Source organism: Scyliorhinus canicula, chromosome 19, assembly GCF_902713615.1.
Source record: "Scyliorhinus canicula chromosome 19, sScyCan1.1, whole genome shotgun sequence".
In the NCBI taxonomy this organism is placed as follows: Eukaryota; Metazoa; Chordata; class Chondrichthyes; order Carcharhiniformes; family Scyliorhinidae; genus Scyliorhinus; species Scyliorhinus canicula.
The window spans coordinates 54,533,667-54,551,860 of NC_052164.1; the positions used below are offsets into that span (position 1 = coordinate 54,533,667).

At 45.7% G+C, this 18,194-nt stretch overlaps 1 protein-coding gene across 1 annotated transcript in view; it reads right to left on the minus strand.

Annotated features, from left to right (window-relative positions):
* The window catches only part of kansl1b (KAT8 regulatory NSL complex subunit 1b), a 273,163-nt gene that overhangs the window by 105,583 nt on the left and 149,386 nt on the right, over positions 1–18,194 (minus strand). Inside the window, 1 exon segment of the mRNA XM_038779734.1 lies at positions 3,690–3,802. Within this exon segment, the coding sequence (XP_038635662.1) occupies positions 3,690–3,802 (113 nt within the window).

Sequence of the window (18,194 nt, forward strand, 5' to 3'; positions counted from 1 at the left end):
TCCCAGAGCTGAAGGGGTTGGATTACGAGGAGAGGTTGAGTAGACTAGGACTGTACTCGTTGGAATTTAGAAGGATGAGGGGGGATCTTATAGAAACATTTAAAATTATGAAGGGAATAGATAGGATAGATGCGGGCAGGTTGTTTCCACTGGCGGGTGACAGCAGAACTAGGGGGCATAGCCTCAAAATAAGGGGAAGTAGATTTAGGACTGAGTTTAGGAGGAACTTCTTCACCCAAAGGGTTGTGAATCTATGGAATTCCTTGCCCAGTGAAGCAGTTGAGGCTCCTTCATTACATGTTTTTAAGATGAAGATAGATAGTTTTTTGAAGAATAAAGGGATTAAGGGTTATGGTGTTCGGGCCGGAAAGTGGAGCTGAGTCCACAAAAGATCAGCCATGATCTAATTGAATGGCGGAGCAGGCTCGAGGGGCCAGATGGCCTACTCCTGCTCCTAGTTCTTATGTTCTTATGATATTCGTCCTTCAACACTTCAGTTGTCTGATTATCCACTGACTTATCAACCACAGTAGGCATCACTCCCACCTGTGATCCAGCTACATCATTACCCAAAATAACTGTATTCCTGGACAAGATAGTTTCTCGATTACACCTACTACCACTTCACCACTCTTCACTGGATTTTCCCTGAATTCCACATATTACCACCTTTTCTGGGAACATTCTTCCCAAACTACATAACTCCTCATCTCTTACCATTAATGATTGACTAGCTCCTGTATCTCTTAAAATTGTGACCTCTTTACCTGCTCCTCCTGATACACACAAGTAAACTTTACCCACACAAGTAAATTCTTTAAAGAGATCTGGTACATTCTTATCAATCACCTCTTGATCAGGCTGTACAATCTTTTGCACCTCCTTCGCTTCATTTGGGCTTTCCTTTACCACTTTAACAAACCCTACTGTCTTAACCTGTTTTACCACATCAGCCTTTCCAGTGCTTTTTTTCAACCACCAACACTGTGACTTTACTTTACAGGGCTGCAGCTATCCAGCTCTGAAAACGAAACTAAAACACACCCTGCAGCCTACTCAAACACAAAAGTAAAAAGCTGACAGACAGCCCAGCTCCACCCACACTGACATCACTGCAGTAGTAAACACCCATTTCTTAACGGTGTACTCACTACAGATATTTATATACATACCCATTGATAAACACCCATTTCTTAAAGGTACTCTCACATGACACTTAGCAAACAGTATCCTTACGCTGCCCTTTTAACATCCATAAGACTGAAAAAAAACCTTTAAACAGAAGCACATCAGGTTAAAGTCACTACTGGGCAGCACGGTAGCATTGTGGATAGCACAATCGCTTCACAGCTCCAGGGTCCCAGGTTCGATTCCGGCTTGGGTCACTGTCTGTGCGGAGTCTGCACATCCTCCCCGTGTGTGCGTGGGTTTCCTCCGGGTGCTCCGGTTTCCTCCCACAGTCCAAAGATGTGCGGGTTAGGTGGATTGGCCATGATAACATAGAACATAGAACAGTACAGCACAGAACAGGCCCTTCGGCCCTCGATGTTGTGCCGAGCAATGATCACCCTACTCAAACCCACGTATCCACCCTATACCCGTAACCCAACCCCCCTTAACCGTACTTTTTTAGGATACTACAGGCAATTTAGCATAAGGGATAAATTGCCCTTAGTGTCCAAAATTGCCCTTAGTGTTGGGTGGGGTTACTGGGTTATGGGGAGAGGGTGGAGGTGTTGACCTTGGGTAGGGTGCTCTTTCCAAGAGCCGGTGCAGGCTCGATGGGCCGAATGGCCTCCTTCTGCACTGTAAATTCTATATCTATATCTAACACAGTGATTACAGTTTATATAATGCTGGCTGTATAGTGTGTCGGTGTTTCATGGGCTGGCACATGTACTAATGCCATGCACTGTGTGCACCCAATCTGTGGTACTATAAAAGGGAGGCAGCAGGTGACAACCAGCTGTTTCTTCAATGCAAAGTGGTGTGTTTCGACATGATGCCCTTGGATGCTCCTGTCAGTGGATGATACTGTCAATGACCTGGATCATGTCATCATACTCACTTGGCTGAGACACCTCTTAACATCGTAACATATAATTTAAATTATAAACAAACAAAAAAGCAGAATAAACAGGCCATTTTACCCTAACTGGGTTTGCTGCTTTCAGGGCATGAAAGTCACCATCTCACTTCCTTCCAACCAGGTGAGCTCGGCAAAATTTCAATATTTTCTTTTCTCCGTTCAACGTACCACCAGCATGTGCATTGAACTGACATGCCAGGTCACATAGCCATCAGCAAATGTTTAAGCAAAGACTCATGATGGAACTGGTGCCACTTCCCAGTTGTCTGATGCTCTGACAACATTTCACTCAGTTTCTCCTAGCAGGGGAGTAACCTGCTGCACATCCCACTGGTCAGCAGTATAAATACCCAGTTTATTAGTTATTTAAAAATTGCATGTCTCAAGTAGTGTTTCACCCATCTCAGTCCTTAGCACCAAAGTTATTGCAACTTATGCACATCAACTGCTATCGCTGCAGATTTCACCTAAACTGAGGCCACTTGGTGACTCTACGGGTGAATAATTTAATGAGGTGACAAAGAGGAATGAAAGTCTAACACAAGTAGTTTTTATTCAATAGGTTGATTCCTCCATGCTACAGACTGGAATTTTATTTCAACTTTTAAAAAAAAGAATTGCAAGACTTCGCTGAAGTACAGAGGCTTTTTCAAGTGGGGATCAGAAATATTGCTGCAATATTGATTCTCGAATCCCACTCTTTTGAATACAAGTTACATAATCACAGCAAAGGAATAGATATTAGGCTGACAGGTTTTGAAGAGGGACAGCAGGAGGCTTGTATGGTACATAATCACCAACATGGATAGGGCTGAATGGGGCCCTTTTCTATGCAGTACATTCTGTGAGATCTAACTATTGAACAACTCCTTTAAGTTTCTCACCAACTTAAAGGCCACGAAGTGTGGTCTCTTGTGCTATCTATCACATTAGTTTAGTTACATGACCAGTGGGAAAGTTCAAGGCTTTGATAAGTTTGCCTATGTTGGATAGCTCCCAGGCTGTGAGATTATGGTGACCTCTGTTTCATATGTACTCAAGACTATTATGTTCTCGGAGTGCATTGAACAAAGCATAAATCCATAGTCTAACTTTGCACTTTTGGGCAAGTACTTCCAACACTGGCGCTTCATGCAATTTTTTGAAAGGATGGCTTCAAATACAACTGGTGTAGCAACGCAAGGCCAGGGAACCCATTCTTGGTCATTGCCCATTGATTCCCAAGTTTGTGTCAAGTGGGGAGCCAAAAGAGTACATTCTAACCATGACCTAACCAATCTTTTGTTCAAATTGTATCACTTTGTTTTTACTCTTGAACTCTTATAAAACCCAAAAAGCTACTGGCCTTTTGTGTACTGCACAAATGCGCTACACGCACTCTCTCGCCTCATTTTTATTGCTGCTTCAGGTTTGGCAAGTCCTCGCATCCTGCAATCACAATTTGGGATAATTCATTCTCATCTACCATAACTTTCATCACTTTAGAGCCATGTGCCATTCGAATTTCATGTTTAATGAGAAAACTTCAAAGTGTATGTCCTTCATAGTGGTAACAGCATCCTGAAACAGTCCAAGTCCCAACACTAAAATAATATATTACCTGTTGATCACTCCATTGACAGGCTTGAGGTGACTGCAGGGTTTTGTTGGTATCGATTCTGTCGGTGCAGAACAAGATGTCACATTTTCTACAGGGCTAACAGGGGAAATAACCTGAAAACAAACATATACATGAGAAATCGTGCAGCAGGGAAGTAAGTATTCAGTACCCATGACAATTCAGCAAGTTCATTCAGCAAAGTTAACGATCAAAATGATCACCTTCGCATGAAGAATTTTGGTCTCCCAATGCTTAAGGGATATCCTTTTTGCAGGGCAGCACTGCGGCGCAGTGGTTAACACTGTTTCCTCACGGTGCAGAGGACCCGGGTTCGATCCCGGCCCCATGTCTGTGTGGAATACATTCTCCCCATGGCTGTGTGGGTCCCAACCCGACAACCCAAAAAGATATGCAGAATAAGTGTCCCTTAATTGGAAAAAAAGAATTGGCTACTCTAAAATTTTCTTTAAAAAAGCCATCCTTTTTGCAGCATCGCAACAGTATTCCAGCTCTGGCCTGACTATGCTTTAAGGGGCCTCAGTGTACCTGTATTGCACTGTTCTGGCTACATATCTCCACATTTTGTCAGCTTTCATCAATTTCCTCACCACACTAACTAAACATAGCCAAACAAAAAGCACTATTGTCCCCTTTCCGGAACTCTGGGCTAATTCTGTACCATTCATTCTGCATTTCCATCGTACATTATTTTGTACAGTAAGAAATATTTTGCATCTCTACATGTTAAAGTTCTGCCTGCTTGTCCATTTTAGAGTAGTGCTTAGTTAAACAGGGTTAATAGCTATCCCTCCATCTAGTTTTTGGTGCATTCTCTGTCCTTTGTTTTTAAATAGATAAGGTTTACTAAAAAGTTTCTGAACAACTGCTGTCAATTCTTCCATTTGAGGGGGTTGCAGGGTCACGAGATTTAATGGGTTTGCTTCACCACCTCCCCTGTGGAGTCTAAGCGTGTTCGCCAAGAATGAATTGACACTAAACACTAATCTCAAGAGAAAATAAACTGCTTAAGTGTTGGACACATGTCTCTAAAGGTACGAGGAAAAGGTGAATTTATGGGAAGGAATCCACATCATCTCTGTATAAGCTAACTGAAAATCTCTGTATAAGCTAACTGAAGTAATGAAGCAAAACAACTCTCCACTGCACACCCACAGAGAAATATAGCACCCATTCAGAGATTTTTCCCCACCTTTACTTGTTCAACTAACATGCCTAGGGTGCTCTTTCAGAGGGTTGGTGCAGACTCGATGGGTTGAATGGCCTCCTCCATTGTAGGGATTCTGTGTCTAGGTCTGTGGTGGTGAGGCTTAACTGAGTGTTGTCGACAAACATTTCAAAACGTATGTTTTTCCAAAAACATACGTTTTGAAATGTTTGTCGACAACACTCAGTTAAGCCTCACCACCACAGACCTAGACACAGAATCCCTACAATGGAGGAGGCCATTCAACCCATCGAGTCTGCACCAACCCTCTGAAAGAGCACCCTACCTAGGCTCACTCTCCTGCTGTATCCCCGCAACCCCACCTAACCTACACAACTTTGGACACTCGGGGGAAATTTAGCATGGCGAATCCACCTAACCTGCACTTCTTTGGATTGTGGGAGGAAACCAGAGCACCCGGAGGAAAGCAACACAGACACGGGGCGAAAACGCAAACTCCACAGACAGTCAAAGAACAAAGAAAAATTACAGCACTTCGGCCCTTCAAGCCTGCACCGATCCAGATCCTTTATCTAAACCTGTTGCCTATTTTCTAAGGCTCTGTATCCCTCTGCTCCCTGCCCATTCATGTATCTGTCTAGATACATCTTAAATGATGCTATCGTGCCCGCCACTACCACCCCCGCCGGCAATGCGTTCCAAGCACCCACCACCCTCTGCATAAAGAACTTTCCACGCATATCTCCCTTAAACTTTTCCCCTCTCACCTTGAACTCGTGACCCACAGTAATTGAGTCCCCCACTCTGGGGAAAAAGCTTCTTGCTATCAACCCTGTCTATACCTCTCATGATTTTGTAGACCTCAATGAGGTCCTCCCTCAACCTCCGTCTTTCTAATGAAAATAATCCTAATCGACTCAACCTCTCTTCATAGCTAGCGCCCTCCATACCAGGCAACATCCTGGTGAACATCCTCTGCACCTTCTCCAAAGCATCCACATCCTTTTGGTAATGTGGCGACCAGAACTGTACGCAGTATTCCAAATGTGGCCGAACCAAAGTCTTATACAACTGTAACATGACCTGCCAACTCTTGTACTCAATACCCCTTCCGATGAAGGAAAGCATACCATATGCCTTCTTGACCACTCCATCGACCTGCGCAGCCACCTACAGGGTACAATGGACCTGAACACCCAGATCTTTCTGTACATCAATTTTCTCCAAGGCATTTTCATTTACCATATAGATCGCTCTTGAATTGGACCTTCCAAAATGCATCACCTCGCATTTGCCCGAATTGAACTCCATCTACCATTTCTCCGCCCAACTCTCCAATCTATCTATATTCTGCTGTATTCTCTGACAGTCCCCTTCACTATCTGCTACTCCACCAATCTTAGTGTCATCTGCAAACTTGCTAATCAGAGCACCTATACCTTCCTCCAGATCATTTATGTATATCACAAACAATAGTGGTCCCAGCACAGATCCCTGTGGAACACCACTGGTCACAGTTCTCCATTTTGAGAAACTCCCTTCCACTACTACTCTGTGTCCTGTTGCCCAGCCAGTCAAGACCACAATTGAACCCGGGTCCCTGGCACTGTGAGGCAGTATTGCTAACCAGCGTGTTGCCCTCATCTATGCCACCTCTCTACACCTGCCCATTTACTCTGGACTTTCAGACTACTTCCCTAAAGTCCCAAATCTGGGCGAGATGAAATTTACACCTCCGAAACAGAAGATGCTGGTTTTCCTCTTTAGGTCTGGCAACACCTATGGAGTTAATTTTTCAGTTTCTTGTGGAAGTCACAGGCCTAAAACATGAACTCAGTTGGCAATGCTGCCAGACCGGAGTATTTCCAGTATTTTTACCTTTATTTCAGATTTCCAACATTTTGCTTTTGTCCTTTTTCTACATATTAGGAAGAATTAAGCCATTGTCTCTAGTCCCTAACAAAATCAAAATTTCAGATTTGTTTTGACATGGAAGGAGGCCATTTCGCCCTTCGTGTCAGCTCCGACTCTCCAAACGAGCATCATGACTTCATGCCTTTCCCCGTACTCCTGCACATTGTTTCTATTCAAATAATTATTAAATTCCCTCTTGCATACCGCGATTGAGCCTGCCTCCACACCTCCAAGCAGGGCATTGCAGACCTGTGCCACTCACTGTGTGAAAGTTTTTTATCACATCACATTTATTTCTTTTGCAAATCACCATAAATCTGTGTGTCCCTCTCGTTCTTGATCCTTTTACGAAGGACAACAGTTTCTCCCCATCTACTCAGGCCAGCCCCCTCATGATTTTGAACATTGGATAGGTACCTGGATTACGGTAGAATGCTGGTGTGTAGATTGATTTGTTCTCAATCTGGGACAAAAGTTCGGCACAGCATCGTTGGCCGAAGGGCCTGTTCTGTGCTGTATTTTTGTGTTCACTTTTGGTCTCCTTACCTGAGAAAGTACTGGCGCTGGAGGGTGTGCAGAGGAGATTCACTAGGTTAATCCCACAGCTGAAGGGGTTGGATTACGAGGAGAGGTTGAGTAGACTGGGACTGTACTCGTTGGAATTTAGAAGGATGAGGGGAGAAATAAGGAGAGAGAGGAGTTGAACACGTGGCTACAGGGATGGTGCAGGAGGGAGGGTTTTGGTTTCCTGGATAATTGGGGCTCATTCTGGGGTAGGTGGGACCTCTACAAACAGGATGGTCTTCACCTGAACCAGAGGGGTACCAATATCCTGGGGGGGAGATTTGCTAGTGCTCTTCGGGGGGGTTTAAACTAATTCAGCAGGGGGATGGGAACCTAAATTGTAGTCCCAGTGTACAGGATGTTGAGAGTAGTGAGGTCAGGGATAGGGTTAAAAGTTCGAAAGAGGGCACCGGCAAGCAAGACGCTGGTTTGAAGTGTGTCTACTTCAACGCCAGGAGCATAAGGTGGGTGAGCTTGCAGCATGGGTTGGTACCTGGGATCTCGATGTTGTGGCGATTTCGGAGACATGGGTAGAGCAGGGACAGGAATGGTTATTGCAGGTTCCAGGATTTAGATGTTTCTGTAAGAACAGAGAAGATGGTAAAAAGGGGGTTGTGTGGCATTGTTAATCAAGGAAAGTATTACGGCGGTAGAAAGAACGTTTGAGGACTCGTCTACTGAGGCAGTATGGGCCAAGGTTAGGAACAGGAGAGGAGAGGTCACCCTGTTGGGAGTTGTCTATAGACCTCCGAATAGTTCCAGAAATGTAGAGGAAAGGATTGCAAAGATGATTCTCGACAGGAGCGAGAGTAACAGGGTAGTTGTTATAGGGGACTTTAACTTTCCAAATATTGACTGGAAATACTATAGCTCGAGTACTATAGATGGGTCAGTTTTTGTGCAGTGTGTGCAGGAGGGTTTTCTGACACAGTATGTAGACAGGCCAACAAGGGGCGAGGCCACATTGGATTTGGTACTGGGTAATGAACCCGGCCAGGTGTTAGATTTAGATGTAGGTGAGCACTTTGGTGATAGTGATCACAATTCGGTTATGTTTACTTTAGCGATGGGCAGGGATAGGTATATACCGCAAGGCAAGAATTATAGCTGGGGGAAAGGCAATTATGATGCTATTCGGCAAGATTTAGGATGTATAGGATGGGGAAGGAAACTGCAGGGGATGGGTACAATCGAAATGTGGAGCTTTTTCAAGGAACAGTTACTGCGTGTCCTTGATAAGTATGTACCTGTCAGGCAGGGAGGAAGTGGTCGAGCAAGGGAACCGTGGTTTACTGAGGATGTTGAAGCACTTGTCAAGAGGAAGAAGGCGGCTTATGTTAGGATGAGACATGAAGGCTCAGTTAGGGCACTTGAGAGTTACAAGTTAGCCAGGAAGGACCTAAAGGGAGAGTTAAGAAGAGCGAGGAGAGGACACGAAAAGTCGTTGGCGGATAGGATCAAGGAAAACCCTAAGGCTTTCTATAGGTATATCAGGAACAAAAGAATGACTAGAGTAAGATTAGGGCCAATCAAGGATAGTAGTGGAAAGTTGTGTGTGGAATCAGAGGAGATAGGGGAAGCGTTAAATGGATATTTTTCGTCAGTGTTTACACTGGAGAAAGACAATGTTGTTTAGGAGAATACTCCGGTACAGTCGACCAGGCTAGATAGGATTGAGGTTCACAAGGAGGTGGTGTTAGCAATTTTGGAAAGTGTAAAAATAGATAAGTCCCCTGGGCCAGATGGGATTTAGCCTAGGATTCTCTGGCAAGCCAGGGAGGAGATTGCAGAACCTTTGTCCTTGATCTTTATGTTGTCTTTGTTGACAGGAATAGTGCCGGAAGACTGGAGGGTAGCAAATGTTGTTGTCTTGTTCAAGAAGGGGAGTAGAGACAACCCTGGTAATTATAGACCTTACTTCGGTTGTGGGTAAAATGTTGGAAAACGTTATAAGAGATAGGGTTTATAATCATCTTGAAAAGAACAAGTTGATTAGCGATAGTCAACATGGTTTTGTGAAGGGTAGGTCATGCCTCACAAACCTTGAGTTTTTTGAGCAGGTGACCAAACAGGTGGATGAGGGTAAAGTGGTTGATGTGGTATATATGGATTTCAGTAAGGCGTTTGATAAGGTTCCCCACGGTAGGCTATTGCAGAAAATACGGAAGTATGGGATTGAAGGTGATTTAGCAGTTTGGATCAGTAATTGGCTAGCTGAAAGAAGACAGAGGGTGGTGGTTGATGGCAAATGTTCATCCTTGAGTTCAGTTACTAGTGGTGTACCGCAAGGATCTGTTTTGGGGCCACTGCTGTTTGTCATTTTTATAAATGACCTGGAAGAGGGTGTAGAAGGATGGGTTAGTAAATTTGCAGATGACACGAAGGTCGGTGGAGTTGTGGATAGTGCTGAAGGATGTTATAGGATACAGAGGGACATAGATTAGCTGCAGAGCTGGGCTGAGAGGTAGCAGATGGAGTTTAATGCGGAAAAGTGTGAGGTGGTTCACTTTGGAAGGAGTAACAGGAATGCAGAGTACTGGGCTAATGGCAAGATTCTTGGTAGTGTAGATGAAAAGAGCGATCTCGGCATCCAGGTACATAAATCCCTGAAAGTTGCCACCCAGGTTAATAGGGCTGTTAAGAAGGCATATGGTGTGCTAGCCTTTTACCAGTAGGGGGATTGAGTTTCGGAGCCACGAGGTCATGCTGCAGCTGTACATAACTCTGGTGCGGCCGCTCCTGGAGTACTGCATGCAGTTCTGGTCATCACATTATAGGAAGGATGTGGAAGCTTTGGAAAGGGTTCAGAGGAGATTTACTAGGATGTTGCCTGGTATGGAGGGAAGGTCTGAGGGAATAACATGAGGTTGTTTTCGTTAGAGAGAAGAAGGCTGAGAGGTGACTTAATAGAGACATATAAGATAGTCAGAGGGTTAGATAAGGTGGACAGTGAGAGTCTTTTTCCTCAGATGGTGACGACCAACACAAGGGGACATAGCTTTAAATTGAGGAGTGGTAGATATAGGACAGATGTCAGAGGCAGTTTCTTTACTCAGAGAGTAGTAGGGGTGTGGAACGCCCTGCCTACAACAGTAGTAGACTCGCCAACTTTAAGGGCATTTAAGTGGTCACTGGATAGACATATGGATGAAAATGGAATAGTGTAGGTCAGATAGGCTTCAGATGGTTTCATAGGTCGGCACAACATCGAAGGCCGAAGAGCCCGTACTGCGCTGTAATGTTCTATGTTCTATATGTTCTATGATCTTATAGAAACATATAAAATTATGAAGGGAATAGATAGGATAGATGCGGGCAGGTTGTTTCCACTGGCGGGTGAAAGCAGAACTAGGAGACATAGCCTCAAAATAAGGGAAGTAGATGTAGGACTGAGTTTAGGAGGAACTTCTTCACCCAAAGGGTTGTGAATCTACAGAATTCCTTACCCAGTGAAGCAGTTCAGGCTCCTTCATTAAATGTTTTTAAGATAGAGGTAGATAGTTTTTTGAAGAATAAAGGGATTAAGGGTTATAGTGTTCGGGCCGGAAAGTGGAGCTGAGTCCACAAAAGATCAGCCATGATCTCATTGAATGGCGGAGCAGGCTCAAGGGGCCAGATGGCCTACTCCTGCTCCTAGTTCTTATAAGTTCTTGTAAGTGACTAAGTTGATTGATGAGGGACCATCAATTTGTTCTTTGCTGCCCAGTGGTAGTACTGCAGGTTTTGTAATGCCAAGCGACCTTTGATTTTCCTCCTTTGCTGTGTCGATTTGGGAACTCTCAGGTTCTTACCCCACCACACGCCATGATCAAAGTGTCTACGTTTTGGCAAAAGGCCTTGCGGATGAAGATCGGTATGGATCGAAGCAGGAAGAGGAACCTCAGCAGCACGTTCATCTTGATCGTCTGCACTCTCCCCGCCAGGGAGAGTGGGAGTGCGCCCCACCTCTGTCTGTCCTTTCTGACTTCCTTTAACAGGCTGGTCAGGTTCCACTGGTGGATCTGTGTCTAGTCTGTCTATTTGGATCCCCAGGTATCAGAATCTGTTCTGGGCTCTGTCCCTCCCCCCTTGGTTCACTGGGAATGCCTCATTTTTGCCCAGGTTGAGATTGTAACCCGAGAAGGTTCCAAACTCTTTCAGGATCTGCATGATTGCCTTCAGTCCTTCCTGCAGCTTCGAGACATACAGAAGCAGGTCATCTGCATAGAGTGGGACTCTGTGCTCTCTGTCTCCTCTCTGGATGCCCTTTCGTGTCCCGCAGGGCTATCGACAGGGGTTCGATTGCTAGTGCAAGCAAGAGTGGGGACAACGACCATCCTTGCCTTGTGCCTCTTTGTAGCTGGAAGTATTCCGAGCTGGTGGTGTTGGTTCGAACGCTCGTCTTGGGAACGTTGTACTGGAGTCTCACCCAGGCGGTGAATCCTGCTCCGAGCCGAAACAGTGCCAGTACCTCGAGGAGGTACTTCCATTCAACTGTTGAAGGCCTTTTCTACATCCAGGGAGACGATCACTTCTGGTGTTCTCTCCTTGGAGAGGGTGTGGTGGGGGGAGGGGGGGTCATTTTAACATTCAGCAGCTGCCTGATGTTCACAGTGAGTTGTCTACCCTTGACAAAGCCCATTTGGTCCTCTGCGACCACCTTTGGTACACAGCTTTCCAGCCTTTTGGCCAAGACCTTCGGGAGTATTTTCCTCTTAATCTTCTTCTGAAGGTGGCCAGATCTGAGTCAAAAGTCACATGACCTTAGTCTAGAGACCGCATGGGGTGTCTGTACCGCCACCTGCTGGTTGGAGGTTGTACATCTTCCAACTATGATTTAGCCCATATACATATCACCACAGATTATATGAATGTGAGGGGGACCCCCTCCAGGAAGCTTGCCCGTATCTGTTTCAGTAGCAATCAAAGAGGCCATATCCGGATGATGCTGTGCGAGGCACAGCCACTAATGCAAAATAACAGCAGCAGCAATCCACAACACCACTGCACCAAGTGGAGAAAAGCTCTGAGGAGGAGGATGAAATGTACTGTCTGAATGTCACCCAAAGTGAATAAGACAGCACCAATAAGGCAGCTCGGTAGCACTGTGGTCACCTTTACAGCTCCAGTGTTAACCACTGTGCCACCCCAGGAGCCCACGTTAATCATGAGAAATGCAGCTTCCAGGCTACAGAAGTCAGGTACTTTGCGTTCCCAGTGGATGCACCCACTTGAAGGAAAAGTCAAAGCCATACGGGAGATCCCAACTCCCTGGAATGTAGCGGAGTTGAAGTCGTTCCTGGGAATGGCAAAGTATTATGGTAGGCTCATTCCAAACCTGGCCCTGACATTGGCACCAATACACCAGTTACTAAGGAAACGCCAACTTTTGCAATAGAAGGAACAGCAAGAGGAACCTTTCCGCTTGATAAAACAAACACTGCAATCTTCTAACCTTTTAGTTCATTTCGACCCGGGAAAGCAAATTGTTCACACATGCGACGCGTCAACATACGGGGTTGGAGCAGTTCTATCCCACAAGACAGAAGATGGATCAGAATGGCCAATTGCCTCAAGGACTCTCGCAGAAGCTGAGAATTTACACGCAAATCGAAAAGGAAGGATTTTCCATCATCAACGGCGTTGAAAAGTTCCACCAATAGGTTTACGGGCGGCGATTCGTAACAATAACCGACCAGAAGCCATTATTGGATCTTTTAAGGGAGGATGAGTTGATATCCCCAATTGTCTCTGCTAGAGTGCAAAGATGAGCCTTGCTGCTAGCAGCCTTTCAGAGAGAGAGTCAGAGATGTTTACAGCATGGAAACAGGCCCTTCGGCCCAGCTCACAGGCCAGGCACCCAAATCTCCAATATGGACATATTGAGTCAACTCCCCTTGCACAAGAACTTGACACCACCACCAATACCCCAACTAATCATCTTGGCGCTGAACCTTGCCAGAGTCATCCAGACATATATGAAATTGGATCCAGCAGGATCCTATACTGTCCAAGGTGAAATGGATGGTACAAACAGGTTGGCACCACGAGAAGGCTGACCAGTTGAGACCCTACTTGACCCGCAGAGACGAGCTAACTTCAAGGATGGAGTAATACTTCGGCCGTGAGAGAACCCCTCTTGCAAGAATCACACAGTGTCTAACCAGGCCAAGCAAAAGTGACGATGCGGGCTTGCAGTTATATCTGGTGGTTGGGGGAAGCATGGTGACGCAGTGGGTTAGCACTGCAGCCTCACGGCACCAAGAAGCCCCAGCAAAACTAGAGTCAGTGGAAATCGATGGGGAAATGTTAGAGTCATATCGAACAAAAAGAAAGAAGATTGCGGTGGTTTGAAGTCGATCATCTCAGCTCCAGGACATCGTTGCAGGATTTCCTGAGGGTAGCGCCCAAGTTCCAACCATTTTCAGCTACTTTATCAATGGTCTTCCTTCCATATGGTCAGAGGTAGGGATGTTCGCTGATGACTGCATTATGTTCAGCGCCATTGGTGACTCCTCAGATACAGTAAAAGTCTTTATCCAAATGCAGCAAGACCTGAACAACATCAATGCTTGGGCAGACAAGTGGCAAGTAACATTCACGCCACGCATGTCCCAGGCAATGACGATCACTGACATGAAAATTTAAGCATCACCCTATGACATTCAATGGCATTACCATCACCGAATCCCCCACTGTCAACATCCAGGGCGGTTATCATTGGCCATATAAATATGGTGGCTACAAGATCAGTTCAGAGTCAAGGAATCCTGTGGTAGGTAACTCAGCTCAAGACTCCCCAAAACCTGTCCATCATCTACAAGGCACAAGTCAGGAGTGTGTTGGTGGAATATTCTCCTCTTGCCTGGATGAGTGCATCTCTAACAACACTCGAGAAGTTCGACTCCATCCAGGACAAAGCAGCCCACTTGATTAGCACTCCATCCACATACATTCACTCCCTCCACCACCAGCGATAAACAGTAGCAGCAGTGTGTACCATCTACAAAAAGGAACGGCAGAAAATCATCAAACTCCTTAGGCAGCACCTTCCAGACCATCACCACCACCATCCAGAAGGACAAAGGCAGTAGATATCTGGGACCACCACCACCTGGAGGGGTCCAAGCCACTCAACATCTGACTTGAAACTATATCGCACTTTATTCACTGTCGTTGGGTCAAAATTGTGGAGCTCCATGCATAACAGCACAGAGTGTACCCACATCACATGGATTGTGGCTATTAAATGTGGCATCCCACCACGTTTTCAAGGTCAATTAGGGATTGGCAATAAATACTGGCCTAACCACTGAGGCTAACATCCCATGAATGAATTTTTTTTTAAAAATTGTACTATTAGCTTGTCATTTGATTTCAGCACGAGTGAGCCATTTAGTTAATCTCCTATGGTGCTTCCATTTACAGCTTTGTTGTATAATCCTGTGTTTCTTATGTGAAGGAACACACAAATGGGTCAAAAAATTGAACTTGGAGTGGTGTGGTGGGGAACATCAACTAAAGTCTTAAAAGATGATTGCACAGCAATTCAAATTCATCAAGAACGGAACACAACTGAAGTAGCAGCATGGCTAAGCGGTCGAAGGCAGTGTTTTTCACAGGCGGCACGGTGGCACAGTGCTTAGCACTGCTGCCTAACAGCTCCAGGGACCCGGATTCAATTCCGGCTTCATGTGACTGCCTGTGTGGAACGAAGAACAAAGAAAATTACAGCACAGGAACAGGCCCACCGGCCCTCCCAGCCTGCGCCGATCCAGATCCTTTATCTAAACCTGTCTCCTATTTTCCAAAGATCTACTTCCCTCTATTCCCCGCCCGTTCATATATCTGTCTAGATGCATCTTAGATGATGCTATCGTGCCCGCCTCTAACACCTCCGCTGGCAAAGTGTTCCAGGTACCCACCACCCTCTGTGTGAAAAACTTTCCACGCACATCGCCCTTAAACTTTCCCCATCTCACCTTGAAATCGTGACCCCTTGTAATTGGCACCCCTACTCTTGGAAAAAGCTTGTTGTTATCCACCCTGTCCATACCTCTCATAATTTTGTAGACCTCAATCAGGTCCCCCCTCAATCTCCGTCTTTCCAACGAAAACAATCCTAATCTACTCAACCTTTCTTCTTCGCCCTCCATACCAGGCAACATCCTGGTGAACCTCCTCTGCACCTCCTAAAGCATCCACATCCTTCTGGTAATGTGGCGACCAGAACTACACGCAGTATTTAAATGTGGCCGAACCAAAGTCTTATACAACTGTAACATGACCTGACGACTCTTGCACTCAATACCCTGTCCGATGAAGGCAAGCATGCTGTATGCCTTCTTGACCACTCTATCGACAATGTCTATCTCTATCCCCATGTCTGCGTGGGTTTCCTTTGGGTTCTCTGGTTTCCTCCCACAGTCCAAAGATGTGCAGGTTAGGTGCATTGGCCATGATAAATTGCCCCAAAGTGTCCTAAAGGTTAGTTGGGTTACTGGGTTACGGTGATAGGTCGGAGGTGTGGGCTTAATTAGGGTCCTCGTTCCAAGGGCTGGTGCAGAGTCGATAGGCCAAGTGGCCTCCTTCTGCACTGTAAATTCAAACTTTTTTTCTGGGCACCCACTTTTACCAACCGGCCGTCCTTCGTGGCCAACCATATTTGCTTACTGCCTGCTTGGACCTCACAATCTCAGATGCTAATAATAATCTTTATTTGTGTCACAAGTAGGCTTACATTAGCACTGCAATGAAGTTACTGTGAAAATCTCCGGCACCTGTTCGTGTACACAGAGGGAGAACTCAGAATGTCCAATTCAACTAACAAGCATGTCTTTCGGGACTTGTGCAAGGAAACCGGAGCGCCCGGAGGAAACATACGCAGACACAGAGAACGTGCAGACTCTGCACAGACAGTGACCAAAGCTGGGAATCAAACCTGGGTCCCTGGCGTTGTGAAGCAACAGTGCTAACCATTGTGCCACCCCATTCAATGTTATATTTTTGTCTGGGTTGTTCCTTAGTGGTCCTGGAGCTCACACCAGCACTACTTTTTCCTGCCTTGGGCACTCCCACAAAGCTCTCACCAATTGTGAGATCCTGGCTCGTTGTGTTTCTGGCTCTCCCTTCCTTAGTCCAAAAAAATCCATCTTCAGTTCTTCACATAGTGCTGTTGCTTGTTTAGCGGCATCTACAAAATGGAGGAGTCTCACCTCAGTAATTCTGCGCTCAGAGTACACGATGTCAGTGTACCGAGCGCGTGGCCTGATCTCTGCCGCCGCTTCTGGCGGGAGGACAAATCGACTTTTAAAAGAATCTGCTCCTGGAATAGCGCGCTAACGTACTGAGGAGGCGGACTGTCCCACTGGGCTCTGGGCCTGCGCACTGCTACATCCAGTTAATGGGGTACATATGCGTGGGACAGCCGGCATTTTTGAAAGCCAGCAATGGCTGTTGAGCATTTTTTCCCGCAATAGGGAACGCTGCTAACCATCGGTCTGCGACCAACCTGACACCCGCCTGCGACCGACCCGTGGGTCACAACCCTGAGTTTGAAAATGACTGGTCTAAGGCACTTTATTTAAGCACCACTATTTACACAGACACGTGTTTGAATCCCACCACTGCCAAAGTTTAAAATCATTAAAGGACTGGTTCCAGGGATGAGGAACTTCAGTTATGAGGATAGATTGGAGTGATTGGGACTGTTCTCGGGTCTGATAAAGTAGATAAGGGAGAAACTGTTCTTATTTGTAAAATGACCGATAAAAAGAAGGCACTCAACTAATTTGCCAAGAAAGCAACTGTGACGTGAGAAAGAACATGTTCACAAAACCAGTGATTTGGGTCTGGAACGCGCTGCCTGGAAATGTGGTTCAATCAAGGCATTCAAGACATAACTTGAATAGAAACGGGGGGGGGGGGGGGGGGGGGGGGGGGGGTGAGAGAATGGCACGCCATGTTCATTTGGATTCGGTGCAGACACAATGGGTTGAATGGCCTTCTGCTGCCCAAGAATTCTCTGATTCTGTTCTCTGATTCCATGATGTGCATTTTAGAAAATAAAAATCTAGATTTGCTGCAAAAGTGAAAATATCAGTTTCAAAATGTCCAATATGCACAAAACAAACCCTTTTTAAGCAACAGTAAGCATCATATAATTCACAGGATTAACAGGACATTTTGAATATTCTATTTCTCACAAACACCTTTAAGAACTTAAGAACATAAGAACTAGGAGCAGGAGTAGGCCATCTGGCCCCTCGAGCCTGCTCCGCCATTCAATGAGATCATGGCTGATCTTTTGTGCACTCAGCTCCACTTTCCGGCCCGAACACCATAACCCTTAATCCCTTTATTCTTCAAAAAACTATCTATCTTTACCTTAAAAACATTTAATGAAGGAGCCTCAACTGCTTCACTGGGCAAGGAATTCCATAGATTCACAACCCTTTGGGTGAAGAAGTTCCTCCTAAACTCAGTCCTAAATCTACTGCCCCTTATTTTGAGGATATGTCCCCTAGTTCTGCTTTCACCCACCAGTGGAAACAACCTGCCCGCATCTATCCTATCTATTCCCTTCATAATTTTTAATGTTTCTATAAGATCCCCCCTCAATCCTTCTAAATTCCAACGAGTACAGTCCCAGTCTACTCAACCTCTCCTCATAATCCAACCCCTTCAACTCTGGGCTTAACCTAGTGAATCTCCTCTGCACACCCTCCAGTGGCAGTATGTCCTTTCTCAAGTAAGGAGACCAAAACTGAACACAATACTCCAGGTGTGGCCCACTCATCTTAGTGTCGTCTGCAAACGTGGACACATTGCCCTTGGTCCCCAACTCCAAATCATCTATGTAA